This window comes from Sinocyclocheilus grahami, unplaced genomic scaffold (genome assembly GCF_001515645.1).
Source record: "Sinocyclocheilus grahami isolate Dianchi unplaced genomic scaffold, SAMN03320097.WGS_v1.1 scaffold283.1, whole genome shotgun sequence".
Classification (NCBI taxonomy): Eukaryota; Metazoa; Chordata; class Actinopteri; order Cypriniformes; family Cyprinidae; genus Sinocyclocheilus; species Sinocyclocheilus grahami.
In genome coordinates this window covers 1,021,661-1,040,132 of record NW_015505462.1, presented here as the reverse complement: position 1 = coordinate 1,040,132, position 18,472 = coordinate 1,021,661, and the positions used below count along the sequence as shown (strand labels likewise).

The 18,472-nt window shown below is 37.8% G+C and overlaps 2 protein-coding genes across 3 annotated transcripts in view; one reads left to right on the top strand and one right to left on the bottom strand.

The window, feature by feature from the left end:
- Nucleotides 1-4,311: 4,311 nt before the first annotated feature.
- LOC107600425 (lysophosphatidic acid phosphatase type 6-like) lies at nt 4,312-9,847 on the top strand. 2 transcript variants are annotated; one of them, XM_016292320.1, is made up of 11 exons: nt 4,312-4,405; nt 5,198-5,243; nt 5,560-5,688; nt 6,970-7,100; nt 7,556-7,635; nt 7,736-7,823; nt 8,200-8,332; nt 8,415-8,515; nt 8,622-8,714; nt 8,964-9,129; nt 9,299-9,847. In XM_016292320.1, the coding sequence occupies exons 3-11, from the start codon at nt 5,614-5,616 to the stop codon at nt 9,431-9,433; spliced, it is 1,002 nt and encodes a 333-aa protein (XP_016147806.1). In that variant the 5' UTR covers nt 4,312-4,405; nt 5,198-5,243; nt 5,560-5,613; the 3' UTR covers nt 9,434-9,847. The 2 variants fall into 2 exon arrangements, with proteins under 2 accessions (XP_016147806.1, XP_016147805.1); XM_016292319.1 differs by having other exon boundaries at nt 5,075-5,243.
- A 514-nt stretch (nt 9,848-10,361) lies between these two features.
- LOC107600402 (uncharacterized) overlaps nt 10,362-18,472 on the bottom strand; it is an 8,939-nt gene continuing 828 nt past the window's right edge. Inside the window, exons 2-7 of the mRNA XM_016292299.1 lie at nt 18,315-18,468; nt 15,831-15,904; nt 13,996-15,732; nt 13,596-13,805; nt 11,037-11,139; nt 10,362-10,948 (exon numbers count right to left, since the gene is read on the bottom strand). Of these exons, the coding sequence (XP_016147785.1) occupies nt 11,038-11,139; nt 13,596-13,805; nt 13,996-15,732; nt 15,831-15,904; nt 18,315-18,468 (2,277 nt within the window). The 3' untranslated portion in view covers nt 10,362-10,948; nt 11,037. The remainder of the gene's footprint in view (nt 10,949-11,036; nt 11,140-13,595; nt 13,806-13,995; nt 15,733-15,830; nt 15,905-18,314; nt 18,469-18,472) is intronic.

Below are 18,472 nucleotides of genomic sequence, written 5' to 3'. Positions count from 1 at the left end.
TTAGCGCGTGCACTACGACTATGAATAGCCATGATCAATGGATGGAGCTCCGAAATTGTGATTCACCATGGCAACAGCGCCACGGCAAAAAGACGTCCACATGCTTCCGAGTCAATACGTAACTTTAATTCTTAATCACTGTTAGGCTATAATATCAAAGGTAAAAAGTGGCAGAATGGTAAATTTGCATGGTATCCTAATCCTACAGGCAAAAGAAAAAAGAAAAGAAAAAACAAACAAACAATGCAGCTAAACATGAAGTATAAAAACATAATTCAATCAAGGTAAAGCTTTAAGCATAAAAGGTTCATGAATGTAGGTTACACGACTTCACAAGCATTTGACATATTAAATAAATATCATTCAGCTTTTTCCACATAGTCTAATGCTCTTTTCACAATTAAATGTTCTCTAATCCAAACTGTTGCATTTCTTAATAAGAGTAATGAAATTAACATTTGACTTCTACTCAGCCAACAGCAAAAAGGTTAGCAAAATAATGAAGAACAGATAAAGAGGAGATGGCCACAATAGCCTACCAAGTATTAGAAGTATATAGTATATAGGAAAAATAATAACTGTTGCTTTTGTATTTGTAGGAAATAAAGATGACCAAATAAATTTAACAGCTGTGGTGGTGGTTACGGAATATATCTCGAACTATCCTTCCATCTGGCATCCTTCTGTTCCATACAGTAATCAGTTTCATTTTCGATGGGTTTATGCTCAGAAAACTACACAAATATTATAAGAAAGAGCGTGAGAGCAAAACACACCTTCCTTACCGCTCTGCATACAGCGGCCTTACTAATGTGCTCTGCATCCCTGATGTTATATAGAAAACTACCATTTAAAAATGGTACCTCTCAAATAAATATGCATGCGGATATGGCAAAAAAGAAAAATCTAAATAATCCTCTCCCGATGTAAATGTAACTCCCTACGAATTAATGTAGCCTCCTCATCTACAGGATTCAGTATAAGAGGACATGCCGTTTTTGTCACTTTCAGAGTGTCTGCATGATGAAAATATATGCAATGAATGAATGTACCTGCACTGCAAAAAATGCTTTTCTTACTTAGTATTTTTGTCTTGTTGTTTCCAGTCAAAATATCAAAATATTCTTAATTCATATTTAATTAATTACTTAATTAATATGCATTTTCATAAGAACAATTACATACGGTATTTAGTCTTTTATGTGTATTTTTTTATTTTATTTTGCAAATTATCTGCCAATGGGGTAAGAAAAATTACCTTGTTTCCATTTGCATTAATATTATTTTTCTTGTTTTAATTAAAATGCACTTAAAGGGGTCATATGATGATGCTAAAAAGAAAATAATTTTGTGTATTTGGTGTAATGAAATGTGTTAATGCGGTTTAAGGTTAAAAAACACATTATTTTCCACATACTGTTCATTATTGTTTCTCCTCTATGCCCCGCCTTTCTGAAACACGTCGATTTTTACAAAGCTCATCGGTCTGAAAAGCGAGGTGTGCTCTGATTGGCCAGCTATCCAGTGTGTTGTGATTGGCCAAATACCTCAAGCGTGTGACGGAAATGTTACACCCCTTAACATACTGTGATGCCCTGTCCGGCAGGTGACAGACAAAATCATGAAAACCCATTATAAACTAGCCATTTGTTGCATCCAGTGGGGACATAATTATGGTCATGAGTGCAGCAGCAGATAGGGACATTGCCTGTGCAGCGCGGCACAAAGTAGATGAGGACATTGCCTCTGCAGGGCGTCCCAAAGCAGATGGTGGCATTGCCTGAGCAGTGCGTCCCAAGGTAGATGGTGGCATTGCCTGAGCAGTGCGTACCAAAATAGATGGTGCAAAGTAGTTTCGCTTTCACAATGAAACACACGGCGGGCTAGAGTAAGCGGAGGCCGGCGACTAGAGTGAGCGGAGGCGTGAGCAGTGCGTCCCAAAGTAGATGGTGGCATTGCCTGAGCAGTGCATACCAAAATAGATGGGGGCAATGTCTATGAAGTGTGTCCCACAGTAGATGGGGCCAATGCCTCTGCAGTGCGTCCCAAAGTAGATGTGGTCACTGACTCCAACAGTAGAGCTGTACCAGGGTAAGTTTACTGTCATAACCCAAAACAGCTGTAACATTTAAGTTTTCCATCATTTTACAACCCTGTTTAGCGCGTGCACTACGACTACGAATAGCCATGATCAATGGATGGAGCTCCGAAATTGTGATTCACCATGGCAACAGCGCCACGGCACTTTACAGATCTTCTTTATGCACCAAGAGCTTGTAACAGCAACTTTACAGATCTTCTTTATGCACCAAGAGCTTGTAACAGCAACTTTACAGATCTTCTTTATGCACCAAGAGCTTGTAACACTCCAGAGAGAAAGGAAAAGTTTAAATCGCATCATATGACCCCTTTAAATTATTTCAAATATCAGTATTCAACATTTTATGTTAAAAACAAAACATTAGGCCTATTTATGCATCTGTAACTGCAGGTTAAATGCATCCACAGAACATTAAACTGTAGGCTAAATGCCATTTCAGATGCAGATTCCAGAAATGATTTCTTATGTTGGAATGAAAGACACTATGTACCTGATGAAGTGCTTCTTATTCTTACCCAAAAATACAAAATGGAAGAAAGAGTTCAAACTGAACACAATCTTGCTACTCAAGCTGTGTATGAAATTTTTTTATATATATTTATTTGCTTCTTTTCCATTTTGCATTTACTTGTACTTTTACTTTCAATACTTAAGTACGTTTAAGATTTAAAAAATCAGTTTCGTACTTAAGTACAATAAATATCACATACTTTAAGACTTTTACTCAAGTAATATTCTAAACAGTCATCCCTCCCAAAAAAGTCATTTTCTGGTAAGATATCTGTACTTTTACTTGAGTATAGCTTTCAGGTACTTTATACACCACTGGAGACATATCCGAACAGACTAAAGGCTGTAAAGCAAAAGGTGGTTCAACAAAATACTGACACAAGGGGGTGAATCACTGAGTTTTTTTTTTTGTTTTTTTTTTGGTTCAGAGTGTCAGCTTTTTCTGTTTATTGTGAAGAAGATTTTGGACATTTGTAGGCTATGTGACCCTATATATGCAAAATCAATAACAAATTGATCCCAAACTGTGGATAACTCTTAATTAAATGTGTCTTTATTTCTGATTTTACTGATTCACAAGATTTTTGTATGCAGTTGTTCTAATGTAATATGATATTAACAGTCAACAAAATATAGTTTCCAATATTTAATAAAAATTATTCTTTATCTAGAAGCATGCTTTTTACAAAAGTTGAAATTCGGCTTCATTTGAGCGAACTGAATTAGGAAAGAAAGCTTTTCGATATGCCGCATAGTGATTGGAGTACTTTGTAAAATGAATCAAAGAGTTTGGTGTCACAATCACTGATATGTGAGCTATTAAAAGGAAAAAATCATAATGCAATGTTTTTATGTTGGTTATATGTATTGTGTTGTTTTGTTATTGTACTGTGAAAACCTCTGTGCTTGACACTTCCAAAAAAAATTAATTTCAGTTTTTGTCTTGGTTAAATAAAGGACAATAGGTAGCCTAAATCAAAGAGCAATAAGGCCTTGAGAGGTCGACAGTCGACTCCAAAAGAGTAAATTATTAAAGACTAGCATCAAGAATAAACAAATCAGTATGTATTTTTCCATGTACCTTATTTATTTTAATTTATTAAAGAATATCTTCTTTCTCGTTTATTTAATTCTGACATTTCTCGTGACATCTCCCTCTGTAAAATTAGGTCTAAGCAACAGCTAGGTAATGATGTTGATCATTTCAAGGTCATCTTTTGAGTCACCCTAAAAGTGTGTTGTTTCGGGAATTTAAGGCATCACCTCACTGTACATCAAAACAGGGCCACGAATAATACAAGACTGCAGTCGTTACACAGTTCATTTATTGTCCAATAAATTAAGTTCGTAATAACGACTAGCCTACAATCTTGTATTATTCCTGACCCTGTTTTAATGTGAAGTAAACGGTGGAAGTTTGTTATTATATAGTGTCTGTGTAATATTTAACGTCCTTAATGTATAGGCTACGTTAAGACCATTTGAAACACTGGCCCCAGAAAGTATTTAGACATTTGATAAATTTTTAATACATTATATTTAATAGCCGTTCTGCATAGGAACATTACGCCGGTAAACGTGTTATACGTAGATGTGTACGGGAAATTAAGTTTTATAGCATGGTGTTTCCGCGACACCTTGGAATGAGACGGTAGGCTATGAAACTACAAATCCCAGAATGTGCCTCACCGTCGCCGGTGTAATCATCAATGGATGTAATGTGCAGTCTGCCTGAAACGGAAAGGAAAGAGTGCAATTTCAGAAGCAGTGGAATTAAGGTTCTGAAACCTTCAGGTTGGTGATATTTAAAGAGAACTTTCTCTAGAGCACCTTTCTGTTTTTCTTTACTTAATAGATTCAAACTAGCGTATGATATTTGACGGTTTGCAGGAGCGTGTGTGTGAAACTTGCGGATATGACAGGCAGCATTACTGAATGAGACAGGTTGCTGTGTTTGAGTGGTGACTTATGGAAATGTACTGACACAGTCTATGGTTTTGACATATATTTCACAAAAACTTTCAGGCTAGAACTGTATACAATATAGAAATCATGTATCCAACGTAATACATTAAAATTGCATGATATTAGTAAGCATAAATACGATCTGTAAAGCAGAAAACAGTTACTTATTAGTTTATATTAGCTGACATATTTTTAAACATCGAGTTTGAAGTTAAAATCTATATTTGATATACGTGGTCGCTTTTTTCTTGTAGGTTTTAATCATCTTTTAGGCTTCACTAACTTTTAAATGGTCCTTGTGACAAATACATTTAGAAGACAAATATTCCATTCAGTTATTGAGGTTATGAAAACTCTATGCGTATTAATTAGAAATTAAGTTGCAAAGTTCTAAAGTAGTGTAAAATAGTCTTTCAGTAGTGTTAGCTGGAGAAGCATGTCACAACACATGTCAACTTCCCAAATACATTTCAAGTCAGGTGTTCACGTCTCTTTCAGGTGCATCATGTGGGCACGTGTGGGTTTGATGGGTTCTGTGGCCCTCGGGTCAGTGTTCTGGGCTCAAAAGAATAAGACTGAAACCTCTCCATATGAGCTGAAATTAATTCAAGTTTTATTCAGACATGGAGCGAGGACGCCACTGAAATCTATACCAGATGTTTTGGAGGTAAGAAGGCTGACTAGTGTCAATGGCCAAAGTTTCACCATATTCAATTATTTTTGTGACTTAAAAACAGTAACGTTAAAAAGATTATTATTTTTTTTAAATAATAAGAACAGTAATTCAAAAGTAGTACAAAAAAGGGTTGAGGAAAAACAAAAGAATCTAGAGAATGCACAAATGTGGCATTTATTCTTAATTGTTTAAACGTCATTTGTCAATTTTAACATACTCCCAGACAGTGGCACTGTCATATGTCTGTAATAGTCCACATGTTGATGCCAATTATATCCAGTATGACGCATGGTTTCTGCACCCCTAGGCACAATGGGTCCCTCAGCTACTTGTAGCGCCTGCTCACACAGAAATAGACTATATGGTTACAGACCTGCAAGGGGGCCCCAGACCCCCAGCTCCTGTGGAGGACAGCTACAGAGCCAAAATACTGACAGTGAGTTTGTTTATGCATTTGTGCCACATTCTTGTACAATGTAGAGTATTTTACACACAGTGTTAGAAAGAGCTCAGCCAGTGTTTTGCCTACTGAAAGGCAAATTTGGTTTAAAATGGACCATATAACCAATCTAATTAGCAAGTTTTGTGATTCCTGTCCACACAAATATTAAAGAAATAGTTCGCCCAAAAATGTACTCCCCCTCAGGCCGTCCAAGTTTGTTTCTTCATCGGAGCAGAGTTGGAGAAATTTAGTGAATTATACTCACTAATGGATCCTCTGCAGTTGATGGGTGCCGTCAGAATGAGAGTCCAAACAGCTGATAAAAAATCTAAATCCACTGTCATACTTGTTTAGAACTGTTTTGGAATGCTGTTGCTTGTAAATAGTGTTTGAACTATGCATATTTCCCTCCTGATTCAGACAAGATGACTTCTGAAGTTAAGTTATGAAGTTCCTCTGAAGTTTGAGGTTAAAAACATCTTAATGATGGATTTGTTTCTTACAAACATGCAGCTTTTCATTTTACAAGACATTAATTGATGGACTGGAGTCATGTGGATGTGGATTACTTGGAAATTGTTGTGATGTTTTTATCAGCTGTTTGAATTTTGATGGCACCCATTCACTGTTGAGGATCCTTTGGTGAGCTGCAAGTGTTATGCAAAATTTCTCCAAATTTTCAGGTGAAGAAACAAACTCATCTACTTCTTGGATGGCCTGAGGGTGAGTACATTTTCATTTTTAGGTGAACTATTCCTTTAATGTTACTCCAAACATTAACATTCTAGAGATTTGTGTGCTTTCAACTTAATGGGAACAGTTTGGCAATGCGCCTGTGCACAAAGCGAGGTCAAAAAAGAAAAAAGGTTTATTAAGTCTGGTATAGAAGATCTTGATTGACCTGCAACAAAGCTCAGACCAGAACCCCATTGAACCGCTTTGGGATTGCAGCTAAAATCCCATTACCCACATCTGTGATGCTGTTGGGTCTGAATGGTAGCAAATCCCTGCAACCATATTCTGACATATAATGAAAATCTTTCTGTGAAAATGCTCAACAAACATACTCTGTATGGCATGTTGTTTGGGTGTCCACATAGGTTTGGCCGTATAGTGACATTTTCAGACATGTTTTGAGTGCATGTTTGGAATGGAGTGGATTGATGGTAAATGGCAGTTTCATACCAGACATGATGTAAACATACTTAACTGTGTTTAAATGAAAATTGTGCCAGGCTGTCATATTAAGAAAAAGAATGACTTCTGCTGCCATAGGGTGGAACTTATCCAGGTCAGCTGACCACACTGGGCATGCAACAGCTGTACGATCTTGGAGTGAGGTTACGAAAGAAATACATACAGGAAGAGCCCTTCCTCACACCTCCTTTCAATCCTAAAGAAGTTTAGTGAGTGCTGTTGACGATTCTTTATTTAAATCTATTGTTCATAATAAATAAAAAAGCATTTATTAATCTTAGTTTGTTCATTTCAACATTTACAATTACGTTAATAAAATCAAAGGTTATATCTGTTAATGTTATTTAATGGACCTGAGCTAACATGAACTAACAATCAACAGTTGTATTTTTAGAACTGAACGTTAACAAAGATTAATAAATTGTGCACCTTGAGGTTTTGACTCACTCTCATGTCATTCCAAACCCATAAGACTTTGGTTATTCTTTGAGACACAAATTGAGTTCATATTAAGCAATTGTATCTCTTCAAGACTCTAATTGGACCTTATTGTAGTTACCGAAAAATCTAATAAATTATCCTAATATACATGAATATGTTTATGGCTCTGAATTGCATCATTAATCTAAATGAGTAGGATGGAATTTCTGCCATTGATTTACAGCATTCGCTCTACCAACATTGTCCGCACCATTGAGTCGGCTAAGTGTTTGGTGGCAGGACTGTTCCAACAGGAACAAGCAGGTAAGGTGGCAGCTCAGCTACGCTTCTTTGTGTGATTTGGTTGAGTAATGGATGAGATGAGCATTACACAGTCTGTGTTTGATTTTCTCCCACTCTTAAGGTGTTGTGTCCATCCTCACCGATAAGGCAGAGAACGAAATCCTCTATCCCAACTATCACGGATGCAAGCTGCTCAAACGGCTCATTGGGTAAAACCTGCTTTGATGATAAAACTTGCTACTTTGATAATAATGATAACAAACATTTATAGAGAACCATTCATACAGAAATGTAGCTCACAATGGAAAGTTAGTTGGAAAATATTATATTCAAATTCAAGAATTGGAAGATTTATCAACTCGTAAATGTTCCTAAATATTTAATAATCTTTTTCTAGTTTTTCTTTTTTAATTGAGGTTTTGACATTATTCTTTCCTGCTTAAACAATATTCTAATAATATACTTTAATATCAGAAATCATTAGATCAGTCCCATACTTTTGAATGGTAGTGTAAATGCCCAATAATGGCTTGTAATTGGTTTAACGCCATGTGTCTGTGTTTGACTTTTGTCCATCAAATTTAGTCACCGTTGGGGAGATTCGTCCACGCTTCCTGACATTGCTGCAGACCTACAGAGCATCCAGAGAGCCTTGGGGGTCGATCCTCATCAACATCTTGACTTCATCCTCATTAGAGATGACATGGTGGCGAGAGAGGTAAAGTGCTCGATACATTCTACAGATATATCCGAGTTGGCCTTGTTTATCAAATACAGTACTGTTATATTATTGATCCTAGTCCCACGGCCTGCCGCTTCCTACTGCTCTGGAGAACTGGAGGAGTATTGTGGAGCAGAGAGCAGTAGATATGATATGCCACATCTATGAGCCCAGTAAGAGGTGAGGAGCCAGTGAATCCTGCAAAAGAGTCTTGAGAAGAGAATTTATATAGCTGCTTATGGTTTCAGGCCTCTGTAAAGATGTTTGTGCTTTTGTTTGACCTCAGGCAGAATTTACAGCTGTGCGTGGGGCCGCTTTTCCACATACTCCTTAACAACATAGAGGATAAAATCCAAGGCACAACCTCTAAACCAGACAGGTGTCTTCTTTTAGAACAACATATCTATTGTTTTGTCATTTTAAACCTGACTTCTTCAAATGGCTTGGTTAAAATATGCTTGTACAATCCATTTTTAAAAATTAAACTGAAGTGTCCACACTGTGCACCTCTCAACCTGCTTTCCAGACAGTACATTTCATTTGCAAAACTTGAGAGGTGCTGCCACACAGTGGCCAGACTCCAAGATAATGTGTGTAAAAGTCCAATTGCTGTTTGTGCTTAACATAGAAAGTTGTTCCTGTACTCTGTGCATGACACCACACTGATGCCATGTCTCATGGCTTTGGGGGTGTTTGACATGAAATGGCCACCGTATGCAGCTGACATCACACTGGAGCTATACCAGCATCGTCAAACTAACCAGCACTATGTTAAAGTGTCCTACATCGGCCAGGTAACAAAGTTATATGTTTAACTTTATGACCCTAAATATTTATTTAGGGTCCCTAAATAAACATCAATGAACATTAGCAACAACTTCTTGCTTGTTATTAAGTGTCCTTCATTTCTTTAATCTTTTTCTTACGTCTGCCCAAATTTGAAGCTGTTATTTATACCTACAGGACCAAAAAATCCCAGGCTGCAGTGATGTCTACTGCCCGCTGCACGAGTTTAAGGAGGCATTGGCGGTTTATGCTCTACCTGATGAACGTTACCATACCCTCTGTGACAGTGTTGATGACCATCCCAAACTCTGACCTCTTACTAGCTCTCAACTCAACCTTGCCCCAGAAAACGCAGATGTTTTGCACCAACCTGGTCTCTAGAAACCTCTGGAGCTCAGGTCTCTCCTACATGGATTCAGTTGTTCATATTAACAAAAGAGCAATATCAGAAGTCTTATTGTCAGGTTTGTTGTCCTATTGTTTAAGGAAACTGCTTAATGACTCGGCGTACACTGCAGATAAACATTTAGCCATTTGTTACATCTGTAAACAAGTTCTTTTACAGATTTTCAGAATATTAAGCAAGCACTTCACTGCAAAAATATTGATGCGTGTACATTTGTGCACAACTAGTCAAATGGGATTTAGTGTGGAATATCTTTATTAGGTGCCTTCATTTCAGAGTATCAGTCATCTGAAATTGCTACAGATTTTGCTGAAACATTTGAAAAATATTTGATATTTTAACATCAAATTAAGTGCTATTAAATGTAATATCAAAGCAGAAATGAAAATTCTTACATATTCACTGATATGCATATTAAATTGATACAATAAAAAAAATCTGAAGTGTTTTAAATGTGATCGATATTTTATAGTTTATTTTTTTACTTCGTGCACTCACTAGTGTAACAAGCCAAAATACCAAAGTACACAGATAGACGAAGCAGTGTAAATTTTAAAATTCAAAATTTATTTATATGGCTATTTGGTCGTTCTACATTTCAAACTTGTGTTTTCAGACAAAACACCTCAACATTTAAAACGTCTTCATACAAGTCCATTGCATTTTATGTTAAAGAAGGATATGCATAAAAAGCCAGACAAGGAATTTTCAGAGGAGGAGGAGGAGGGGACATTAGACATTTTGGGATTCCCTTAAAAGACACAGTCACTGTCTCATTTTGAAAAGCTGTAGTCAAACAATTGTTTTCACAAACAATTGGTATTTAACCAATGTAGGTTAACCATTTTATTTATTTTTTTATAACTCTTAACTCCATTAACAAACCTTCATTTTAAAATTCCTGACTAATTTCTGTAATGGTTTTCTAAAACACTGCCAGACAACCACACATTTAGGGCAGTCCACTGGCTACACTCCAACAATCATTCAAGTACATCCCAGTCCATCGCATCTTTCTTAGGTTTCAAAACAAAGCGAACATTAAGTGCACTCAAGACTATGCCATTTATAAAAAATAATAACAATAGTAATAACTGTAGTAGTAACAAATTTAAAGCATTCTACACAATTCTCATTATACATATATCACCTTGACCATCAGGCTCCGCCCCCCTGAGAAATACACCATGGGTTCAAGTTCTGGTTCAACACATCTGTAGCAATTGCAAAGCAACTTCTTAATAGCTTAGTTACTTAAATAACAACAATTATTGTGAGGAAAAAGACAATTTAAACCATCATAACATTATTTACATAAATTGAACCTCATTGTCATACATCACAGATACTTGGTATTTACAGCATTAATATTTAAAGAAACAAAGCTTTGCTCCTCTTCATTTAAGATTGTGGCTTTTTACCTGAAATTAAGGACACAACTATTTAAATTCTCATGGAAATTCAAAAACCTACAGCAATATTGAGAACATCTCTGGATTTCAGACTGACCTCACTGAGCAGCAATGCACTGGCGGCATTTGTAGATCTTGGGATTATGTGTCCTTATGTGATTCCTCACATTTCTCTGTCTGAAGAAAGTTTTGCTGCACAACTGCAAGAGAGAGAATTAAAAATGAAAGCCAGATATAGAAGTCGGTGTGGGAAATGAAAACTTACTGTTGTGCTTTTTTTTTTTTTGGTCTTTTGTCACTTTTATAAAGCAGAGAGTAGACTGAAATGATGGAGTGAGAAAGGAGAAATGGATTTGAGAAATTCTGCGAGGCGGATTCAAACCCACTCTGCTCTATCAACATGCTCAACATGCGCAACAGCTCTGATGCTACTTTTTGTTTTTTGCAAAAAGGATAAGCAGGGGTGCACATAAGTTTTTCGGTCTGGTTCTCATGAGAGCACCTGGAAATTTGATTTGTATTCACACTACAGAGTGTGACTCGTTAAATAACAATAAAAAAAAAATAAAAAAGTGATAATAGTATTATTGCATTTATTTATTTTGTATTTTAATTAAACAAAATACTTTTAAGTTGTTTTTTTTATATAAAATAAACGAAATAATAAAGTGTGATAATACTAATTTATTTTAAAATAAAAATTAATTCTGCGAGGCGGATTCAAACCCACTCTGCTCTATCAACATGCTCAACATGCGCAACAGCTCTGATGCTACTTTTTGTTTTTTGCAAAAAGGATAAGCAGGGGTGCACATAAGTTTTTCGGTCTGGTTCTCATGAGAGCACCTGGAAATTTGATTTGTATTCACACTACAGAGTGTGACTCGTTAAATAACGATAAAAAAAAAATAAAAAAGTGATAGTATTATTGCATTTATTTATTTTGTATTTTAATTAAACAAAATACTTTTAAGTTTTTTTTTTTAATATAAAATAAACGAAATAATAAAGTGTGATAATACTAATTTATTTTAAAATAAAAATGAGTATTAAATACAAATACAATTATTTTATAGTAAACTTAAAAATAAAATGCTAATATTTTATTATTATTAATTATTTTGATTTGAACCTTAATTATTATTTTTAATTTGAATTATTTAAATGTTTTCATTTTCAAACTTAAAATCAGCGAGCTTTTATTTTGGCGGGTTGCCGGCAAGTAAGTATAAGCGCTTTCGGATTTAGCGATGCCGATTGTAGAGCGTCAGTGAATGAAATGTCAGTTTTGTATTGTGCTTTAAAAATGTTAGCAGGTAGCCTAGATTTATGCTATGCCACACCCTCCTTCAGTTTGGATAGAAATCTTATACAGTACAGTTTGTCGATCTAAAATGTTAATTGTGCATTAACAGCTGTCAACCATGTCGGTACGCAAATGCGCACTCTGAACTAATTTACACAGCGCATTTATTATTTTGGTCGCGCATGCGGCCCACTTATGTGCACCCGTTTATAGTACACTTAAAAATACAATGCTAATATTAACACCGCGCATAGCCTAGATTTATGCTTTCGGTTTGAGTGGCGATCTTATACAGTATTACAGTTAGTCGATCTAAAACAGTGATTGCATTAACAGCTGTCACATTTTTTTTCGAATTTCGAATATTCGTCGAATTTAAAATAAAAATCCACATTCGAATGCAAAAACATTGCATTCTAATTTTAGTTGTGCGTTAAGGTGGCAGCCTTATCAGTGGCGCACGAGATGCGATGACGATCTATGTGTCGTTGCATTATAATGTTTTTGTTAGCATATCCAGTTGAAGCCACTAGATGCGGCGCTGCTGCGTTGTTCATTAAAAATATTGCGGAAAAAGAGAACATCAATGCGGAGAAGATCTTGTTTACATCAAAACCAAGCTGTTTACACAGAACATATTTCGCGCATTTCCTAGAGGGACATCTATCAACGTTGCACTCGCATGTCGCACAAAGGAGCCGCATGTTTAGAAAGCCATGTAAAATTAATGCAAGTTTAACTTTGAAAAAAACAGAGACTTTATGGTGGGGGTTTTCCCCATCCCACTGCATCTCATGTTTTTAAATGAAAAATTTACTTTGTGTGATTGGCTTTCCGCCCTGTGTGTTAAACTATGCATACAAACATGATGCTGTTTTGTTTATAGTTGTTTAAGCAGCTTAATTAATTATACTTGGTTTATAAACATTATTTTAAACATTATGCACTTTTTTCACAGATAGTTGTGTTATCTTAGGCTTTGAATATAACGTGCATTAGTAATATTTTGCTCGATGCGCCCTCTTGTGGCCTCAGAAGAGAAGCCAAAAGCTTTTCTTCACCCTAACTGAAATTATGCATTTTAATTTGAATATAATTCGAATTTGGACAATATATATAAGTACAAAATTTGAATTTAGTTTTTCATCCATTTTTGACAGCCCTACTGTCAACAATGTCAGTACGCAAATGAGTGGTCTGAACATATTTACACATCGCATTTTTTATTTTAGTCGTTCATGCGCACCTGCGTACCACATATGTGCACCCCTGACAATAAGCTTTGTTCAGCAGACAGTCACATTGTTGGGAAGAGAGCACCTCCAGGACCTCAGGAGACATGATGCATACCGGGCAGGGCCAGTGTTTGCCTTCAATGTGCCTGATCCGGTGCATAATAAGGGCATCACAGTCCCTGTAGGAGCCTCTGCACTGCAGGCAAGCATGTGCTCCACTGGAGGCCTGACCACGAGGACCCTTCTGCTGTTTCAGACGTGTCCGTCGGATGGTTTCCAGTAGGACGGAATGGCGACTGCTCAGAGGAAGCAGCTTATTTACATTCTACAAAGACAAAAAAATCCTTTTATAAATGACTGTTTATTTCTAGTTTAAATTTAAAATTATTTTCAACGACTGACATTCGAGTACTACTTCCCCAAACCAGACTGCATAATAATTTACAAAACAGTTACGTAACATGCTTTTGTCATAAGAATAAACATCAACTACTTGCATGAGAAAAAAAACATACCTTTGTCTTTGTAGGTTCCTTCTTAATTTTACAGCTCCTCTTGCTGACCTGGGGGTGTCTAGAGACTCTGCAAACCTTTGACACTTGGGACACTCCTGTTTCATCCCTCTCAGTCTTTACTCGAATAGCAGTCCTTTGGGAAAAGGGTGAGTGCCTGTTGCCAAGTCCAGCCCAGTGAGGCCCATTTAGACCGGTCCGGTCTGGCAGAATCCTGGCCCTAACCCGATCTCTTCTCACCATGCCAGGTGATGAATCGCAATTGGAACTACTTCCATGAGAGACCGACCGAGTCAGGTAGATGTCCACACTCTCCTCCTCCCGTTTAATGCCACTTGGTGGTCGACAGAAGCCGAATAGGAAGCCTTGATCCAACAGTTTGATGGGTGGTTTGCTCTGACGCTTGCCCAGATCCAAGGAGTCACTGGGTGGGAATGGTTGGGTTAGGGGCAAGGGCTCAGCTGGTTCTTCCTTTATCGTTTTGTAAAGGGGATGGCTGTGAAGCTGCTGATGGTTGGAAGTATCCCAGTTCACGATGGCATACTGAACTTCAGGACTGTCTTTTCTGTTCCCGCGTTCCTTAATCTTTCTGTTCTCCTTCACCGGTGTTCCGCTTTCAGTTCTGCTGTGATTTGCTTGTGGCATTCCTGTAGCATGGTTGCATTGTGTTTTGCTTTCTATTTGTTTTGAGCTCTTAGGTTTGTCTAATGGGGGGCGCCCAGGTTTGTGCCGCTTTGTGTGCTGCAACTTTGTTGTGGCTACCCTAACTGTGCGATCTGCTGGTGGGCGACCCCTACGTCCTGGTGCTTTAGGAGAAGTTCCCTGTGGGTTGTAGGCAGTATTGCGACGGTGAATAGGTTGCAGGATGGCACTGTCCGAAGATTCATGCTTTATCCTGAGCATAGTGCTTTTTGAAGGGGAAGAGGCATTGTGTGCTGGTACTCTACCTCTTCGTGCAGGTTGGGAAGGTGCTTTATCTTGATTTCTGTGGTGGCGTCTGAGAGGTCGATCGTTTGCACTGGAGTCTGTCTGCAGCAATGACCTGCTACGTGTAGCTCTTGCAATTGGCTGCACAGTTTGCCCTGCAGGATCATGTCTTTTCCTTTTGGACCTTTCTTGGTTCCAAGGTTCTACTTTCACTGGTCTGTTCAGCAAGTCCATTCTGCTCATGTCACAGAGGGATAGAGTAGGATTAATGGCGGCAAGCACTCCTAAACTGGTTCCGAATCTCAATGGGACGTCTTGTGCACGAGGTTTACGTCGTGCTGTGAGTGAATAATTGCTGACTTTTAACTTCCTAAGCCGTTTTTTCTGCCCCCAGCCAGACAGTTCCTCTGGACCGGGCACAAGGGATTTCCTCTGCAAGCCAAGAAAGCTAAGAAGACGGTATTTCTCCTGAGCACGAAATATGCTCAACAATTTCAATAATGGCCTTTTGAAATTTACAAGTGTGAACAAACACTGATTTTGAAACTGGTTTATCTTGAATATATAATGCACCATACCTGTGAGGTCAACATGTGACTGGGGATCAGTGGCTGAGTCCATTTCAATAAATAACTCCTGGAAGTACTCGCTCACCGCTGAAAGGACTGCTTTGTGGGCGACGAAAGACTGGCCACCACCAGTTTTCAGTGTGATATCACAGAAGAGCCCTGCTTCCCGTTGGCTATTGAGCTTACTTAAAACTTGATGACTATGTGATTGCACAATCCTGGAGATAAGTCCGACATCAGAACACTGGAGACAGAGACAAAGCGAAAGTAAGAGATAAATTTAAAACAAACAAGCAATCCTGACTGAGATGTGGATAAATACGTTTGCAAAGCCAATCTTACCACTGATCTTTCAGACTGACTCCTTTGACATTCCTCACAGCCAAAGACATAGTCTCTGACCTGAAAATACATTCCTAAAAGGAAGAACAGAACAAAATTATTACAGAAAAGGATTTGTCTATGCAAAAAAAAAGTCAGTGCTCTCAGACCACTCCTAATTCCACAAGTAGATCAGTTCTGTGTGTAACTTCTGTGTGGGCATTTCCCACAATCTCTTTCACTTTCACATTACAGACTACATCAATTAAGTCAGCAAACTATGCAGTTTTGCAGCAGGTGAATTTTTTGTTTAGCAATGAAAATAACAGCACAACTTTGAACCGAGAGCTCCATCGTGCTCATCTCTTAGTACTGCACTAGTCAAAACTCCAGTTGAGTGAGAAACTTGCCAGCGGAAAAAGAGGTTAAGGCCCAACCCCAATTCTATTTTATACCCCTTCTAGGGATGTTCATTTCTGTTATTTTTCCTAACAGACAACCGACGCTCGTTAACCGATTGTTAACCGTTAACCGACAAGATTATTTTAAACTAGAATTGAATTAAATTAGAAAGGATAAGTGTCAGTGACCCATTAAAAAATACTAACATTTGTTTCCCGAGGATTAATTTTACATGGGCAAAAAGCAGCAAACAACAGAAGAACATGAGGATTCACATGGTCATCATATCACATCATGCAGCGCTTCTGCGAGCGGAGAAAAACATAATAAAGCTAGGATATATATATATATATATATATATATATAGAGAGAGAGAGAGAGAGCGAGAGAGAGAGATATAGTATCTCACAGAAGTGAGTACACCCCTCACATTTTTGCAAATATTTTATTATATCTTTTCATGTGACAACACTGAAGAAATTACACTTTGCTACAATGTAAAGTAGTGAGTGTACAGTAGGCTTGCCACGATAGACGGTGCTGACGGTGATACCGGTGTTAAGCCGCAACACCGGTTACGACGTCACTAGCCCACCGCGTCACCAACCCCCAACGTCGTTTTGATTTTTTTATAGTAATAAAAATAATTTAGCTCAGTAAAAGAAGAGACACTTCAATTAAAAACTGAACACGGCTACTCAATGCAGCATGCCGAATGACAGTCGCATCACACAGATCAGATTTCATTTATCAAGTGAGGAGAGTGAGCCGAGCTGACAGACAAGACGATCGCGGATGATTTGGTTTCAAAAACTAGATGCAAAAGCGCCTGTTTGGCAATATTTTGGATTTTGAAAAGCCGGTTGACTTTTTCCGTTTATCTAAGGTGATTTTGGAAGTTTTTTTTTAAACATTCTTACTTAATTGGTCCCACATTGTTTGCTGATTTTTACTTTATTTAAACTGTCATTTATTTATTTTATTTGACATTCGTTTTGCTAATAACGTTCTACGTTTCTTATTTATTTGGTTATATATTATACATGTTTACTTATTTCCAGTTTTGTATACCTATTAAACTATGTAAATTATTTGTTATTTTATATTAGGCATAGCTTGCCCTATAGCATGGTGTATTTTTATGTTTTGTTAATAAAAGTTCTGTTTTATATATATACGCTAAAGTGAGTTTGACGTTGTATTTTGTTGTTGCATTCAAGCAATTGACGCCGAACTGCCGCTAATTCAAAAGTGAAAGTAAAATGCACACGGCGCTTTTTAGCTATTTAAAAGCGAAGGAAAGCGAGGAAAAGAGGGAAAATTCAAACTAACTAAAAACTAACAATTGCTTTACTCCGAATTGCCGCTACTTTAAAGTGAAAGTAAAATGGGCACACCGCTTTTACAAGCTTTAAAAGCGAGGAAAAGAGGGAATGCCCCGCCACCGCGGTGATACAGGTGTTGTCACACGTCAATTAATCGGTGGGAAAATTTCCTCACCGTCACAACCCTAGTGTACAGCTTGTATAACAGTGTAAATTTGTTGTCCCCTTAAAATAACTCAACACACAGCCATTAATGTCTAAACCGCTGGCCACAAAAGTGAGTACACCCCTAAGTGAAAAAGTCCAAATTGGGTTCAAAGTGTCAATATTTTGTGTGGCCACCATTATTTTCCAGCACTGCCTTAACCCTCTTGGCCATGGAGTTCACCAGAGCTTCACAGGTTGCCACTGGAGTCCTCTTCCACTCCTCCATGATGACATCACGGAGCTGGTGGATGTTAGAGACCTTGCACTCCTCCACCTTCCGTTTGAGGATGCCCATGCTTGGTCAATCCATCACCTTCAGCTTCTTTAGCAAGGCAGTGGTCGTCTTGGAGGTGTGTTTGGGGTCGTTATCATGTTGGAATACTGCCCTGCGGCCCAGTCTCCGAAGGGAGGGGATCATGCTCTGCTTCAGTATGTCACTCACAGTACATGTTGGCATTCATGGTTCCCTCAATGAACTGTAGCTCCCCAGCACTCATGCAGCCCCAGACCATGACACTCCCACCACCATGCTTTACTGTAGGCAAGACACACTTGTCTTTGTACTCCTCACCTGATGGAGAGGAATAACGAGTAGAGGTGAAAGGAGATGTTGAGATGATTAAAGATGTGGGGCGGGAGGATGATTTTTTCTTGCAGGATGGAGATTTGAAGTCCATGAGCTTCATTCTGCGATTTGGGCTGCATGGAAAGCCATTTTCCTCCACCTGA

Coding starts and splice junctions, on each gene's coding strand:
- LOC107600425 (XM_016292319.1), top strand. CDS start 5,082: ATGTGGGCACGTGTGGGTTTGATGGGTTCTGTGGCCCTCGGGTCAGTG. Junction 7,636..7,735: donor GTTCCAACAGGAACAAGCAG/GTAAGGTGGCAG, acceptor CCCACTCTTAAG/GTGTTGTGTCCATCCTCACC. Junction 8,516..8,621: donor ATCTATGAGCCCAGTAAGAG/GTGAGGAGCCAG, acceptor GTTTGACCTCAG/GCAGAATTTACAGCTGTGCG.